Raw genomic sequence first — 14,499 nt, 5'->3', positions numbered from 1 at the left:
ACGAAGAAAAGGTGCAGGAAGCTAGCTGGCTGACTTCCAAAGGGCTACAAGGGTGGCAAGACCCTGCCATAAATGCAGAGAACAAAGACAACACATCCGTCTAGGCTGAGAGGAGCCCTTCCATCTAGGCAGTGGTCTTATTCCAGCTCAAGCAGCTCACTCAGCAGGCAGCTCTGCTCAGCACAGAGGCACCTGGTACCCCTGAAGTTGACAATGTCCTTCCCTCTGGGTGTTGCCATGTCTCCCCACCAAGCCGCCTGCCTACCCGACTTACCGTGTCTGTGAACTGGTAGGCAATGAACTTGCGCATCAAAGAAATGGCCGTGGCCCGTTCCTCCCCAATCTGGAAGATGAGAGGCAGATTTGAGAGAGATGACAGGATGGAGGAAAGGACACAGGAAAGGGGGAAGGAGACAGCAGCAAGAAAAATAAAGTAGGACCAAGAGAGGAGAGAGAAAGAAGGATGGACAGCCAGGAAGATGGAGGTGGGAGACAGCCAGTCAGTAACGTGGAATGAGGGATGGAGACAGAAGGACCAAGTGACTGGCAGGCCACGGAGACCCGGGACAGACAGACACTTCTCCCCCACAAAGCAGCCTCCCTCATTCTCCCACCTGCTCCAAGCCCCGAGGTCAGAGCACATACCTTACATTTGACAGTCCACAGATTGGGATCCCTAAGCAGCAGAGGAAAAGGAAGGCCTTCAGTGAAGCTGGATCTTCAGTAACAAACAGACGAACCCCCAGGGCCACCCCCTTCCTCTGGTTTCACATCCAGGTTCCCTCATACTCACTGACTTCCCCACGCTTCTACCAAGGAGCAAGAGGAAAGAGAAAGTGCCACCTTGCCCTCCCTACCCCTGCCATCCACCACACTGCCTGTGTGACTCTGCCCTGACTTATTTCAGGGAGCCACCTGTCTGGGCACCATCACCCCATACAACATTCGCACCCCAGCATGGCCCCCACCATCCCAACCCCCTTACTTGACTCCTGGGAGCAGCTGCTGCTGGGTGATGTCGTCTGAGAGCTCATCAGATCCTCCATACACCCTGAAGGGAGGAGGGCAGTCAGGAAGGGGTGAAGCTCTGTCAGATCCCCGCCCCTTCCCGCTTAGGGACCACCTGCTCCCTGCCCCCACCTGCCCCCGCCATGCCCTTACGTCTCTCCCACAGATGACTTGGCGTATTTCTTCATGTAATACTCGCCCAGTTCTTCTTCTCGCTGGTCCCTGGAGCACAAGTGGGGAAGCAAACACGAATTGAAGGTTGAGGACAGCAGGTGGGCTGACCTACTCCCAAATCTCCCCACAGGAGCCAATCCCACCACGTTTCCCTTCCTTGCCCACCTCCAGAGGTTTTGCAGGCGGCGAGCCCCAGAACGATCTTCATCCAGGACAACATTATCGATATTGGAGGCTGAAAAAAAATGGGCAGAGGGCGTGAGCAATGGCAGGTGGAGGGCAGGGGCCTGGAGAAAATAGGGGCGTGCAGCTAAGAGGGCCAGGGTTTGGCCCTGGGGCAGGAAGATGACATCTCACAGAGGAAATCCCAACCCCTCATCCCCTACTCTGTCCTACTCAGCATCCTGCTTCTTGTCAAAAAGACTGGGGATGGGGCCCAGCAAGTTGGGGGGCTTCCAGCTGTTCCCATCTCAAAGTCACTGTCCAGGCACACCCTGGACTGCACCCCACCCCACACATCGCTACCACCCACAAATGCTCAGTCCCAGACAGACACATCCATGCTTTCCCAGGTCAACAACTGGGGTATACCTGGCCCCAGAACTCCCTGACTCTGGATCCTACATGGGTCAGAGCCCCCAGGGCCAGACTGGGGCTGGTGGGGAGGCTACCGGTGAGGGCAGGTGCCTCAGGAAGGAGGAAATGTCAGGATATGGGAGGAAGGTCAGGGAATCACACTTTTCATATTCTTACCTTCAATCTCTTCTACTTGGAGGAAGAGGAGGTGGTGGTGGTGGTGGTGGTGGTGGTGGTGGTGGTGGTGGGCGAGGGCAGACAAAGTATGAGCCAAATTATAGCAGCAAAATCAACCAATGGGTTGGGGGAGGGGAAGGGAGGGACACAGAAAGGTTGAAAATCAAAAGTAAAGGCCAGGCACCAGGTGGTTGGGGAGAAGCCGAAATGTATGAGGCGCACAGAACGGAAAATAACGGGGAAAGGGGGGCACTGGCCCAGGAAGTGGGGGGTATCTTGGGACAGAGCTCGCCCACCCTACAACCCCAGAAGGGATTCACTGGGCCCTGGGATCCCAGAGTCCTCTCCCCACAACATCCCCACCCCACGGCCCCACCCCCCACTCATGGGCCTAAAAGGAAAAAGCAGGGAGCTGGTCTCTCTGGGAAGGACAGAAAGAAGCAAGGTGAGGACGGTGGGAGTTGGGGTGTACAGGGGATGGGGGGGTGGGGGGAATGGGCTCTGAAGACCCTCTCAGCCACCCTCTTCCCAGTAGTCTTGTGGAGGCAGGGCTCACACACACCTTTCTCTAGGATGTCCTCTGCTCCATCCTCCCACTGGTCCTCGTCCTCATACTCATCGTCAACATCTAAAACGGAAAGGCCAAGTGGTAAGTGGCAAAGGTGACCTCATAACAGCTCCCAGGACACGAAGCATCTCCTCTGGGAGATGTGCACTACAAATCCCCACTGCACAGAGCAGGACACTGAGGCTCCAACAGGGAGGCACTCGTCTGGGGCCGTGCCACAGAGCTGGTGCACGCATCAGGATCGAGGGGGACATACAGCTCCAACTAACTCTAAAAGTCATCCCCTCTCCTTACTCCACTCCCAAATCCCTTTTAAAAAACTAAGATCAAAGTAAGCAAAAAGAAAAGTTCCCTCCCAACTATCAGAAAATGATCGATAAATAGTTTTTTAAAAGATAGTTCATGGTCTGTTGGTTTTATGATTCTTGTACATTTATAACAGCTAATGCTGAGAGCATACTATACACCCTGCCCTGTTCTGAGTACCTGACACAGGTTCCTCACTGATCTTCCTGGCAACCCCGAGGGAAGCACTATCGCTGTTCCTATTTTACAGCAAGGGCTCTGAGACCCAGAGAGATTAAGGAACTTGCCCACAGACTCAGCTGGGATCTGAGAGAGGCAGTCTGGCTCCATGGTCCATGTACTTAATCTCTTTACCATGTTGGATGTACTGCTTTGCAGGTATCAAACATTACACTAAAAACGTAATACATGCACATAATGAAAAACTCCAATGTCCATAGAGGATGTAAGTATCAATTAAGTCTCCCTCACATTTCTAACCCCTAGTATCTCAGTAACCTCTCCCAAAGGCAACTCCGTGACTAGTTTCTTGCCTAGAGATATCTGTGTACATATATGAAATCCATGTTAAGGCTGGACGTGGTGGCTCACACCTGTAATCTCAACACTTTGGGAGGCCAAACTGGGAAGATCACTTGAGCCCAGGAGTTTGAAACCGGCCTGGGCAACATAGTGAGACCTCCTAAATCCAAAAACTTAAAAAATTAGTTAGGGTTGGGCACGGTGGCTCATGCCTGTAATCCCAGCACTTTGGGAGGCCGAGGCGGGTGGATCATGAGGACAGGAGCTCATGATCAGCCTGGCCAACATGGTGAAACCCCCGTCTCTACTAAAAATACAAAAAATTAGTCAGGTGTGGTGGTGGGCGCCTGTAATCCCAGCTACTCAGGAGGCTGAGGCAGAGAATTGCTTGAACCCGGGAGGTGGAGGTTGCAGTGAGCCGAGATCACACCACTGCACTCCAGCCTGGGCAACAGAGGGAAACTCCGTCTCAAAAAACAAAAAAAACAAAAAAAACAAAAAACAGTCTAGTCAGGCCTGGTGATGCACACCTGTGGTCCCAGCTACTCAGGAGGCTGAGGTGAGAGGATCACTTGGACCTGGGAGGTAGAGGCTGCAGTGAGCCATGATCATGCCACTGAACTCCAGCCTAGGAAACGGAGTGAGATCCTGTCTTTAAAAAAAAAAAGAAAAAAGAAAAAAAAAAGGGCTGGGCACAATGGCTCATGCTTATAATCCCCGCACTTTGGGAGGCCAAGATGGGTGGACGACCTGAGGTCAGGAGTTCGAGACCAGCCTGGCCAACATGGTGAAACCCCGTCTCTACTAAAAACACAAAAATTAGTGGCACACGCCTATAATCCCAGCTACTCGGGAAGCTGAGACAGGAGAATCCCTTGAATCCGGGAGGCAGAGGTTGCAGTGAGCCGAGATCACACCACTGCACTCCAGGGTGGGCAAGAGAAACTCCGTCTTAAAAAAAAAAAAAAAAAAAAAAAAAAAAAAAGAAGAGGCGGGGCGCAGTGGTTCACGCCTGTAATCCCAGTACTTTGGGAGGCCAAGGTGGGTGGATCATGAGGTCAGGAGTTCGAGACCAGCCTGGCCAACATGGTGAAACCCTGTCTCTACTAAAAATACAAAAATTAGCTGGGCGTAGTGGCAGGCACCTGTAATCCCAGCTACTCGGGAAGCTGAGGCAGGAGAAGCACTTGAAACCAGAAGGTGGAGGTTGCAGTGAGCTGAGATTGCACCACTGCACTCCAGCCTGGGTGAAAAAGCGAAACTCCATCTCAAAAAAAAAAAAAGAAGAAAAGAAAAGAAATGCATGTAATCCACCCCGCCACCACTATGTTCCCCCCATGTAATTTTTTTTTTTAGACCGAGTCTTGCTCTGTCACCCAGGCTAGAGTGCAGCGATCTCAGCTCACTGCAACCTCCACCTCCCGGGTTCAAGCAATTCTCCTGCCTCAGCCTCCCAAGTAGCTGGGATTACAGGCGCCCGCCACCACGCCCGGCTAACTTTTGTATTTTTAGTAGAGACAGGGTTTCACCATCTTGGCCAGGCTGGTCTCGAACTCCTAACCTCAGATGATCCACCCGCCTCGGCCTCCTAAAGTGCTGGGATTACAAGCATGAGCCACCGTGCCAAGCCCCCACGTAATTTTTTTAACACACCGTTCTGTACCTTTCTTTTTCTCAAAACTACTACTAACTCAGAGCTCTCCCACAGCAGCACGTGCCTCATATACTATATGGCCCATAATTTGTTTAACCAGGCCCTAATCATCAATAAACATTTAGGTCACCAAACTTTTGCAACTGCGAACAGGACTATAACAAGCATCTCTGTTCTCAGGTCTTCATGCACTCATGCAAGTTTAACCATAAAGTAAATTCTAAAGAGGAACTGCTTGGTCAAAGGGTTCCTGCATGTTAAATGCTAACAGGCACTGCCACACAGCCTTCCACACAGGCAGTGCCCACCAACCCTTCCACCACCAACATATGGGTGTCCCTGGGAGCCCACAGCTTTTACCCAGCATGGTATCCATTCTCTTGCTCTCCAAGAACATCCAGAGCACCTCCTGTCCCTTTGACAATAAACTAGTTTTCTTCTCAGGTAAAACAGTCCCAGGAAAACAGAGGGAGGATGTGTTCTAAGTAACCCCTCTTCCCATAGGTAAGGGAAAACACGCATATTCATTATCATCATGGAAGTATGAACTAGTCTTATCTTTTCAGGAACTGATATTTGGCCATAAATATCAAAAATCTTTTTTTAAAAAAAGTGCGGCCGGGCATGGTGGCTCACGCCTGTAATCTCAGCACTTTGAGAGGCCAAGGCGGGCGGATCACAACGTCAGGAGTTTGAGACCATCCTAACACAGTGAAACCCTGTCTCTACTAAAAATATAAAAAATTAGCCAGGCATGGTGGCACGTGCCTGTAGTCCCAGCTATTCAGGAGGCTGAGAAAGGAGAAACAGTTGAACCCAGGAGGGAGAGGTTGCAGTGAGCCATCGCACCACTGCACTCCAGCCCGAGCGAGACTCCGTCTCAAAAAAAAAAAAAAAACAACAACGACAACAACAAAATGCACCACCTTTGCCTAGCAACTTGACTAATAGGGATTTAACACGTAGAACAGAGATTTTTCATCTGGGGTGGTCTGTGTTCGATGAAAAAACTACAGCTCCTATTTTCAGTAACCTGGAATTGAAATTTAGCATTTACATCAATTACATACAATGGCAACAAACCACACAATGTTAGCTGTGTCACTGGCTCTTTCACAGCACATTACAGCTATAGGTATCTCAAGGCAGCATTTACACTCACTGGTACTCGAAAATTAGATTCTTAGACTATCTACAAAGTCTTATTACCTAAATATGTTAACAAAGAAACATATGCACCAAAATGTTCTTTTTAAATATTCTGATAACTGTACTTCAATAAATTGTCCTCTTTGGAATCCTATGTATTTTGTTTTATGCATTTCAGAAGATGATTCTGAGAAGGGAACAGGGTTTCACCAGACTACAGAAGGGGCCGTAGCACGAGAAAAGTTAAGAACTTTGGTCCTTCACGCCTGTAATCCCAGCACTTTGGGAGGCCAAGGCGGGCAGATCACGAGGTCAGGAGATTGAGACCATCCTGGCTAACAAGGTGAAACTCCATCCCCACTAAAAAATAGAAAAAATTAGCCAGGCGTGGTGGCGGGCGCCTGTAGTCCCAGCTATTCGGGAGGCTGAGGCAGGAGAATGGCATAAACTTGCAGTGAGCCAAGTTCATGCCACTGCACTCCAGCCTGGGCGACAGAGCGAGACTCCACCTCAAAAAAAGAAAAAGAAATTGAACTAAAAGTGGAAGCTCAGCCTCTGCTCAGCACTGGCCAAGCACTATGACATACCAGCCTCGTCCAGAATGAAGCCTCCATGGCGGGGTTTCTTGGGGGGTCGGTCATCATCTTCTTCCTCCTCTTCCTCATCGTATTCCTCCTCCTCTTCCTCCTCCTCTTCGTCCTCAGGCTCTTCTTCTTTCTCACTGCCCGCTGCACTCCGCCGCTCTTCCTCTATCTACAGGGGTCAGGCAGGGTTGTAGCACCAGAATTCTACTACCCCAAAAATCCAAAAACCAAGTTCCTCACCCTAAATCTGACCTCAGATTGGCCTGGCCAATCATAGCCCACTTTGCTCTGCATATATCCCTTTCACTCTAGCCTGGCCTCTCTGGTTACCATCCTATCTCAGCAACAGCACTGCCATCTCCCCAGCCACCCAAGCAACCCTGGGAGTTGACCCGGGCTTCTCCCTGCACTAGACCTCTTGCTCACTTTCCACCGAGTCTTTAACTATAATAGCTTGATGAAGCTTGGTCCTTGGGCCTCATTTCTTTCTCTTTTTTTTTTTTTTTGAGACAGAGTCCCACTCTGTCTCCCAGGCTAGAGTGCCATGGCAGAATCTTGGCTCACTGCAACCTCCACCTCCTGGGTTCAAGCAATTCTCTTGCCTCAGCCTCCTGAGTAGCTGAGATTACAGGCGTGCTCCACCACACCTGGCTAATTTTTGTATTTTTTTAGTAAACACATGGCTTCACCATGTTGGCCAGGCTGGTCTCGAACTCTTGACCTCAGGTGATCCATCCGCCTCTGCCTCCGAAAGTGCTGGGATTACAGGTGTGAGCCACAGCACCCGGCCCATCTCTTCCCATTCTACAACTCCCCAAGGCCATCTCGTCCTCTCCCTTGGCGGTGGTGGACATCTCTGTGACAGTGACTCCCATCTCTGTTTCTAGTCCACACTGCTCACGAAGATCACTGGCCACCCCTGTTGCTAATTCTGTGGCCATTCTGTATTCCCTACCATGCCAGCAGCATCTGGCACCCCAATCATGCCCTCCCTAGAGAAATGCTCCTCCCTTGGCTGCTGCTGTATCATGCTCTCCTGGTTTTTCTCAAAACTCCACCAGCTCCTCTTCAAGCTCCTCTTACTGTTAACCCCTTCAAATCTGACATCAATTACCAGGGCTCAGTCCAGAGCCACTTTGTTCTCCCTCCATGCACTCTCTCCCTGTCCATTTTACTTTCCATGACCTCAGTTCCTGTCTCTAGAGACGACACGTGTCCTTATGTGTCTCTAGAGTCCCACTTTTTTCCAGAACTCAAGACCTCCATGCACCAGCAGCATCCTGGATGCGTCCCCTAGATGGCCTCTGAGCCCTTTCATACTCACTGTGTCCCAAACTGACCTCAGTGTCTTCCCCTAGACCTGTGATGGCCTCCTCCAATTACCGACAGGCACCAAATCCTCATCCTTTCTGCCTGTGAACATCATTTCTCCAACCCATCCTTCTCCCCCAGCCCCATATATCTGAGCCTAGGCCAGGACACTGCCCTCTAACACCTGGATCCTTACCCCAGCCTCCTCCCTACTCTCCTGGCCTCTAATCCCTCTTTCCATACCAGAAACAACATTAATGGAAGCATACCAAACTTCAATCTTTAACTCATGAACTTCACGACTTCTTCCACGTCATTACTACAATCCATTTACCTAATACAGGTTGAACATCCCTAATCCAAAAATCTGAAATCTGGTCAGGCGCAGTGGCTCTTGCCTGTAATCCCAACACTTTAGGAGGCCAAAGCGGGTGGATCACCTGACATCAGGAGTACAAGACCCGCCTAGCCAACGTGGTGAAACCCCGTCTTTACTAAAAATACAAAAGCTAGCCCAGCATGGTGGTGGGCACCTGTACTCCCAGCTACTCAGGAGGCTGAGGTAGGAGAATCGCTTGAAACTGGGAGGTGAAGGTTGCACTGAGCCGAGATTGTACCACTGCACTCCAGCCTGGCCAATGGACCGAGACGCTGTCAAAAAAACAAACAAACAAAAAACTGAAATCTGAAAGGCTTCAAAATCTAAAACTTTTTCAGCACTGACATAATGCTCAAAGGTCATGCTCAGGCTGGGAGCGGTGGCTCGCGCGGATCACCTGAGGTCAGGAGTTCAAGACCAGCCTGGCCAACATAGTGAAACCCCATCTCTACTAAAAATACAAAAAAAAAAACCTAGCCAGGCATGGTGGCACGCCTGTAGTCCCAACTACTTGGGAGGCTGAGGCAGGAGAATTGTTTGAACCTGGGAGGCACAGGTTGCAGTGAGCCAAGATCGCACCACTGCACTCCAGCCTAGGCGACACAGCAAGACTCTGTCTCAAAAAAAAAAAAAAAAAGGGTCATGCTCAGAGTAAATGTTCACTGGAGCATTCTGGATTTTCAGATTAGGGAATGCTCCAGAGCAAATATTACAAAAAAAAAAAAAAAAAAAAAAAAATCCAAAATCTGAAACACTTCTTGTCCCAAGCATTTTAGATAATATTCAATGTGTATTTTCTTCAAATCTACTCACCTTCTTAAAGAAAAACATTTTTATATTATGCAATGTTTCAAAATTTAAAACTTTTTGAAGGTTTGTCATAAACACAAGGTAACGATAAAGATAAAAGCAAAACAATGTTATTAAGACCCAGCAAGATACTGCTGCCTGCTGCAGGCTCTAAGTCTAAGGCCTGTTCTCCCACCCAGAGGCGTTCAAGACATAGTAGCACTAAGACGAAACTTTCTCATGACCCAATCAGGATAAGACACACAACTGAAAAGGAAATATTCTCACTAAATGATTCAATGTAGCTTAAGGTCTTGTCCTTATTCCACCTAAAAGCACCTTTCATCATCCCCAACCTAGAATATATGGTACAGTCTTAGAAAACTGTAATCTAAAACATGAACCTGACCATTTGTTCCCCTGCTCAGCTTCAGCCAGCCTGAACTAGAAGCACATGCTCTGCCTGCTGCCTCTCCCCGTTCCCCACCATTCAGGACTGCCTCCCCAACACTAGGCCTCAGCTGCACTCAACTACTTGGACCATACTCTCTCAGTGCTGGCCATCATCCATGCTGGTTCTCTGTATAAAAAGTCCCCTCTGGGGCTGGGTGCGGTGGCATACGCCTGTAATCCCAGCTATTCAGGAGGCTGAGGCAGGAGAATCACTTAAACCCGGAAGGCAGAGGTTGCAGTGAGCCGCGATTGCGCCACTACACTCCAGCCTGGGCGACAGAGTGAGACTTCATCTCCAAAAAAAAAAAACTGTGCCTCCCATTCACACTTCAATGAAAATATTCCCTCCTTAGCTAGGCATGGTGGCTCACACCTGTAATCCCAACACTTTGGGAGGCCAAGGTAGAAGGATCACTTGAGCCCAGGAGTTTGACACCAGCCTGGACAATCTGACAAAGCCCTGTCTCTACCAAAAATACAAAACTTAACCAGGCATGGTGGCAAAATCTTGTTGTCCCAGTTCATTGGGAGGCTGAAGCAGGGAGGATTGCTTGATCCTCAGGAGGCTGAGGCTGCAGTGAGTTGAGATCACACCACTGCACCCCAGCATGGGTGACAAAGTGAGACCCTGTCTCAAAAAAAAAAAAAAAGGCTGAGTGTGGTGGCTCATGCCTGTAATCCCAGCACTTTGGGAGGCCGAGGCAGGCGATCACTTGAGGTCAGGAGTTCTGAGACCACCCTGGCCAACATGGTGAAACCCCATCTCTACCAAAAATATAAAAATCAGCCAGGTATGGTGGCACATCCCTGTAATCCCAGCTACTCAGGAAGCTGAGAGAGGAGAACTGCTTGACCGTGAGGTGGAGGCTGCAGTGAGCTGAGATCGTGCCACTGCACTCCAGCCTGGGTAACAGAGCAAGACACCAAGACAAAAAAAAAAAAAAAAAAAAAAACCAACCTTCCTCCTCCAGGCAGCCATCCCCGCCCCCTCTCCCCCAGGCAGAGTCAGGCACATCCTCTATGCTCACAATTCTCTGGGCTCCCTCCATCACAGCCCTGACCACTGTGAGCCTCCCAATAGTAGGGCCCAGTCCATCTCAGGCACTGCTGGGTCCTCCAACATCACCCAGCCCAAGGCCAAGCACAGAAAACTTCAGAAATATTTGCTTAACACAAATCTCGACTAGCCCACGATAAAGCACATTTTAACAACCCAAACTATGACAGGACCACAGGCTGATTTCTAGTAACCTTGTCATCAGTTCCCCTCTGACAGGTCCCAGAGATGCCTCTTTCCAAACCTGGCTCCTCCCTCCCAGTGGAGGATGCCCCCACCACTCTCTGCTCACCTCAGGGCTTGGATGTGCTCTCACCAACCTCAACATCCCCTGCAGTAACTGTGTATCTATAAAACTGCCTCTGCCTTGAGACTGAGATCTCCGTAAGGGAGACTGTGACCCCAACATGCCAAGTCAAGGAACATTTGTTTTTTGTTTTTTGGTTTTTTTTTTGAGATGCAGTCTCGCTCTGTCTCCCAGGCTTGAGTGCAGTGGTGCGATCTCCGCTCACTGCAAGCTCTGTCTCCTGAGTTCACGCCATTCTCCTGCCTCAGCCTCCCAAGTAGCGGGGACTACAGGCACCCACCACCACGCTAATTTTTTGTATTTTTAGTAGAGACGGGGTTTCACCGTGTGAGCCAGGATGGTCTCAATCTCCTGACCTCGTGATCCACCCGCCTCAGCCTCCCAAAGTGCTGGGATCACAGGCGTGAGCCACCGCGCCCAGCCAGAACATTTGTTGAATGATAAATGAACAAGTTACTGGAGCCATGATGGGTGAACCAGCAGCTCCCCTCAAAAGTAGCTCATTCTTTGCCATCCCTACCTGTCTAGCCACAGAACCCTGTCCTTCAAGGACCATGTCATCATTTGGCTGTCTGAAAAGGCCATCCAGTCCTGTCCCTGGCAGTGGGGACAGGCCTCACAGTGCCCTCTTGCCTCACCTGGTAACTGAAGAGGAGCCAGCGGCGGGGGTGGGGGGTCAAGTATGGTGTAGCGCTGGGGAAGTGAGACTAGTACAGTGCAAACGAGAATGTCCCAGACAGGAAATGGAACTGGGGATCTTGGTCTCATTTCCACCTGACTTTAACCACCAAGCAGTGTCTCCAAGCCATGAATCAGAGACCAAGAATCCAGTGCTACAGCTTAGAGAAAAGGCCCTCCCTGTCAGTCTCCCACCACAGCATCCCAATTTCTCCAACTCTTCACTGCAAGCCTGGAAGCCAGGCACTCTCCAAAGGTCACAACAAAGATTGGCAATCAAATGTCCACAGAGGATAAGCAGGCAACATAAGTGACTGGGACAAGTCACCCGAAACACACAGCACTCTCCGTCTACCAAACGTTTTCCAGAACACAGCCACGTGAAATCTTTTCCTTTTCTTCACTCTGCCACAAGGCAAGCAAGAGGACAAATGGCAACTAACATATCCTGGGAAATGGAGAAAATTCCCAGCTGTATAAGTAGGGCAGCCACTCATCAAGCAAACGGCTACTCTGCAGAACAACTCTGTGTCCCAGGGTGCCAGCTCCTTCCATTTTCCCAGAAAAAGAAATCTTAATCTTTATGTTAAATCTCCCTCACAAGCATTGGCAACTAATTTAAAAGCCAATTTAAGTTTCTGTGCATCAAACAAGGGATCTATAATCACCCTGTCATCTGTTTACTGGTTTGTGATTGCTACCTACTAAATGTCAACTCCAAAAATGCAAAGATTTCCTACCAGACACCTGAGAAGTAAGCGGAACACAGTAGTAGATGCAAACACTGATTTGTTCAACAAACAAAACAAAAATAAGTTTAAAAGGTGGATAATGGGCTTGGTGCAGTGGCTCATGCCTGTAATCCCAGTACTTTGGGAGGCCAAGGAGGGTGGATCAACTGAGGTCAGGAGTTCAAGACCAGCCTGGCCAACACGGTGAAACTCCGTCTCTACTAAAAATACAGAAATTAGCCTGATGTGGTGGTGCATGCCTGTAATCCCAGCTACTCGGGAGGCTGAGGTTGCAGTGGGCTGAGATCATGCCACTGCACTCCAACCTGTGCAACCTAGTGAGATGCTGTCTCAAAAAAAAAAAAAAGGATAATGGCAAATAAAAGAACATTTGAAATCAGAAATGCCCCAGGAAATGTTGGTTTTTTGGTTCCTGGAACAGAGGTACTCAACAGACGCAAAGCCAGAGTGATCCTTTCAAAACATTAGATCACATCTTCCACTTGCTCAAACTTTTTCGTGGTTTCATTTTACTCAGTTAAGACCAAATTCCTTACCACAGCCTTCAAGATCCTATATGACTTGGCTCTCATAAATTCTTTGTTGCACTCACTCTGATCCAACCAAAACGGACCCCCTTTTTTTAGGGGGTGGTGGGGAGACAAAGTCTCACTCTGTCACCCAGGCTGCAGTGCAGTGGCACCATCACAGCTCACTAGACCTTCACCTTCTGGCTCAAGCGATCTTCCCACCTCAGCCTCCCAAGTAGCTGGGACTACAGAAGCATGCCACCAAGCTCAGCTAATATTTTTATAAGACGGAGTCTTGCTCATCGCCCAGGCTGCAGTGCAGTGGTGCGATCTCAGCTCACCACAGTCTCCACCTCCCTGGTTCAAGCGATTCTCAGCTTCAGCCTCCCGAGTAGCTGGGATTACAGGTGGGCGCCACCATGCCAAGCTAATTTTTTTGTATTTTTAGTAGAGACGGGGTTTCACCATGTTACCAGGCTGGTCTTGAACTCCTGACCTCAGGTGATCCACTGTCTTGGCCTCCCAAAGTGCTGAGATTACAGGTGTGAGCCACCAAGCCCGGCCTCAGCCACTGGTTTTTATATTTTTGTAGAGACAGGGTCCCGTTGTGTTACTGAGATTGCCCTCGAACTTCTGGGGTCAAGTGATCCTCCCAGCTTGGCCTCTCAAATCCTCGTTAATCCCTGAACACGGCGGACACACTCCCATCTTTGCACCTGCTGGTCCCCCTCACTGGAACACTCCACTTCCAGCTAACCACGACTCACTCCCTCACCTCCAACAAGTTTTTGCTCAAATGTCACCCCTCAGACTCATGCTGATGACCCTATTTCAAGAGCAACCAGGACTCTCCATTCCCCTTTTCTGTTCTCCTTTTCTCCAGAGTGCCTTCCAGCTTACTATATAGTTTATTCCTTGGCTATATTTATTTACATTCCCAAAGGCAGACACTTTTAAAATCTTTTTGTTTACTGGTGTACCCTAAGAGCAAAGAATTGCGCCTGGTACATAGTAGGCACTACAAATATAGTTATGGAATGACTAGACATAACTAAAAAAAATAACTAATGCTAAGTGCTTACTATATGAACACAGAGTAAACTTTCAAAACATCACCTGTTATCTCACTGGACCTGACCCATTTCTGGCCTCCAGAACCTGTCCCTTTGCTTGACTTCGACTTGCCTAATTCTCTATCTCTTGCGACAATCTGGGAGTTCCCAGAAGCCAGAGCCCGCTGTGAACCCCTCGAGCCTCCCACAGGGGCCTTTCTGCCCGGAGTCCTGTCCCCAGACGCAATGTCTCCCCCAGCGCCCCAGCCACAGACCTCGGCCTCTTCGCCGTCACTGCTGCGCTCGCTGTCCTCCTCCTCGGAAAAGTTGCTGTCCTCGCTGTCCGACATCTTCCGCTGCTGCTGGGAAAGACAGCAACCTTGGCGCGTCCCACAATCCTGCGCTCCACCCCGAGCCTCAGTTTCCCCGCTGGTTCCCTGGGAGAAGAAAACCCCTTAGCGCGCTTCCGGCAGGCTCGTTTTGGCAATCGCGAA

At 49.7% G+C, this 14,499-nt stretch overlaps 1 protein-coding gene across 4 annotated transcripts in view; it reads right to left on the bottom strand.

Annotated features, from left to right (window-relative positions):
* Positions 1–14,499, bottom strand: part of SUPT5H (SPT5 homolog, DSIF elongation factor subunit) — a 31,229-nt gene that overhangs the window by 16,447 nt on the left and 283 nt on the right. The window contains exons 2-10 of one of the 4 annotated variants that reach the window (XM_019015644.4): positions 14,281–14,442; positions 6,722–6,887; positions 2,498–2,563; positions 1,936–1,947; positions 1,348–1,417; positions 1,162–1,230; positions 986–1,051; positions 646–676; positions 275–343 (exon numbers count right to left, since the gene is read on the bottom strand). In XM_019015644.4, the coding sequence (XP_018871189.2) occupies positions 275–343; positions 646–676; positions 986–1,051; positions 1,162–1,230; positions 1,348–1,417; positions 1,936–1,947; positions 2,498–2,563; positions 6,722–6,887; positions 14,281–14,355 (624 nt within the window). In that variant the 5' untranslated portion in view covers positions 14,356–14,442. The remainder of the gene's footprint in view (positions 1–274; positions 344–645; positions 677–985; positions 1,052–1,161; positions 1,231–1,347; positions 1,418–1,935; positions 1,948–2,497; positions 2,564–6,721; positions 6,888–14,280; positions 14,443–14,499) is intronic. The other 3 variants (XM_019015646.3, XM_019015645.4, XM_019015647.3) reach the window with 3 other exon arrangements.

Source organism: Gorilla gorilla, chromosome 20, assembly GCF_029281585.2.
Source record: "Gorilla gorilla gorilla isolate KB3781 chromosome 20, NHGRI_mGorGor1-v2.1_pri, whole genome shotgun sequence".
Lineage (NCBI taxonomy): Eukaryota > Metazoa > Chordata > Mammalia > Primates > Hominidae > Gorilla > Gorilla gorilla.
The sequence above is the reverse complement of the archived record's forward strand: the minus strand, read 5'-3'. Positions and strand labels throughout refer to the sequence as shown.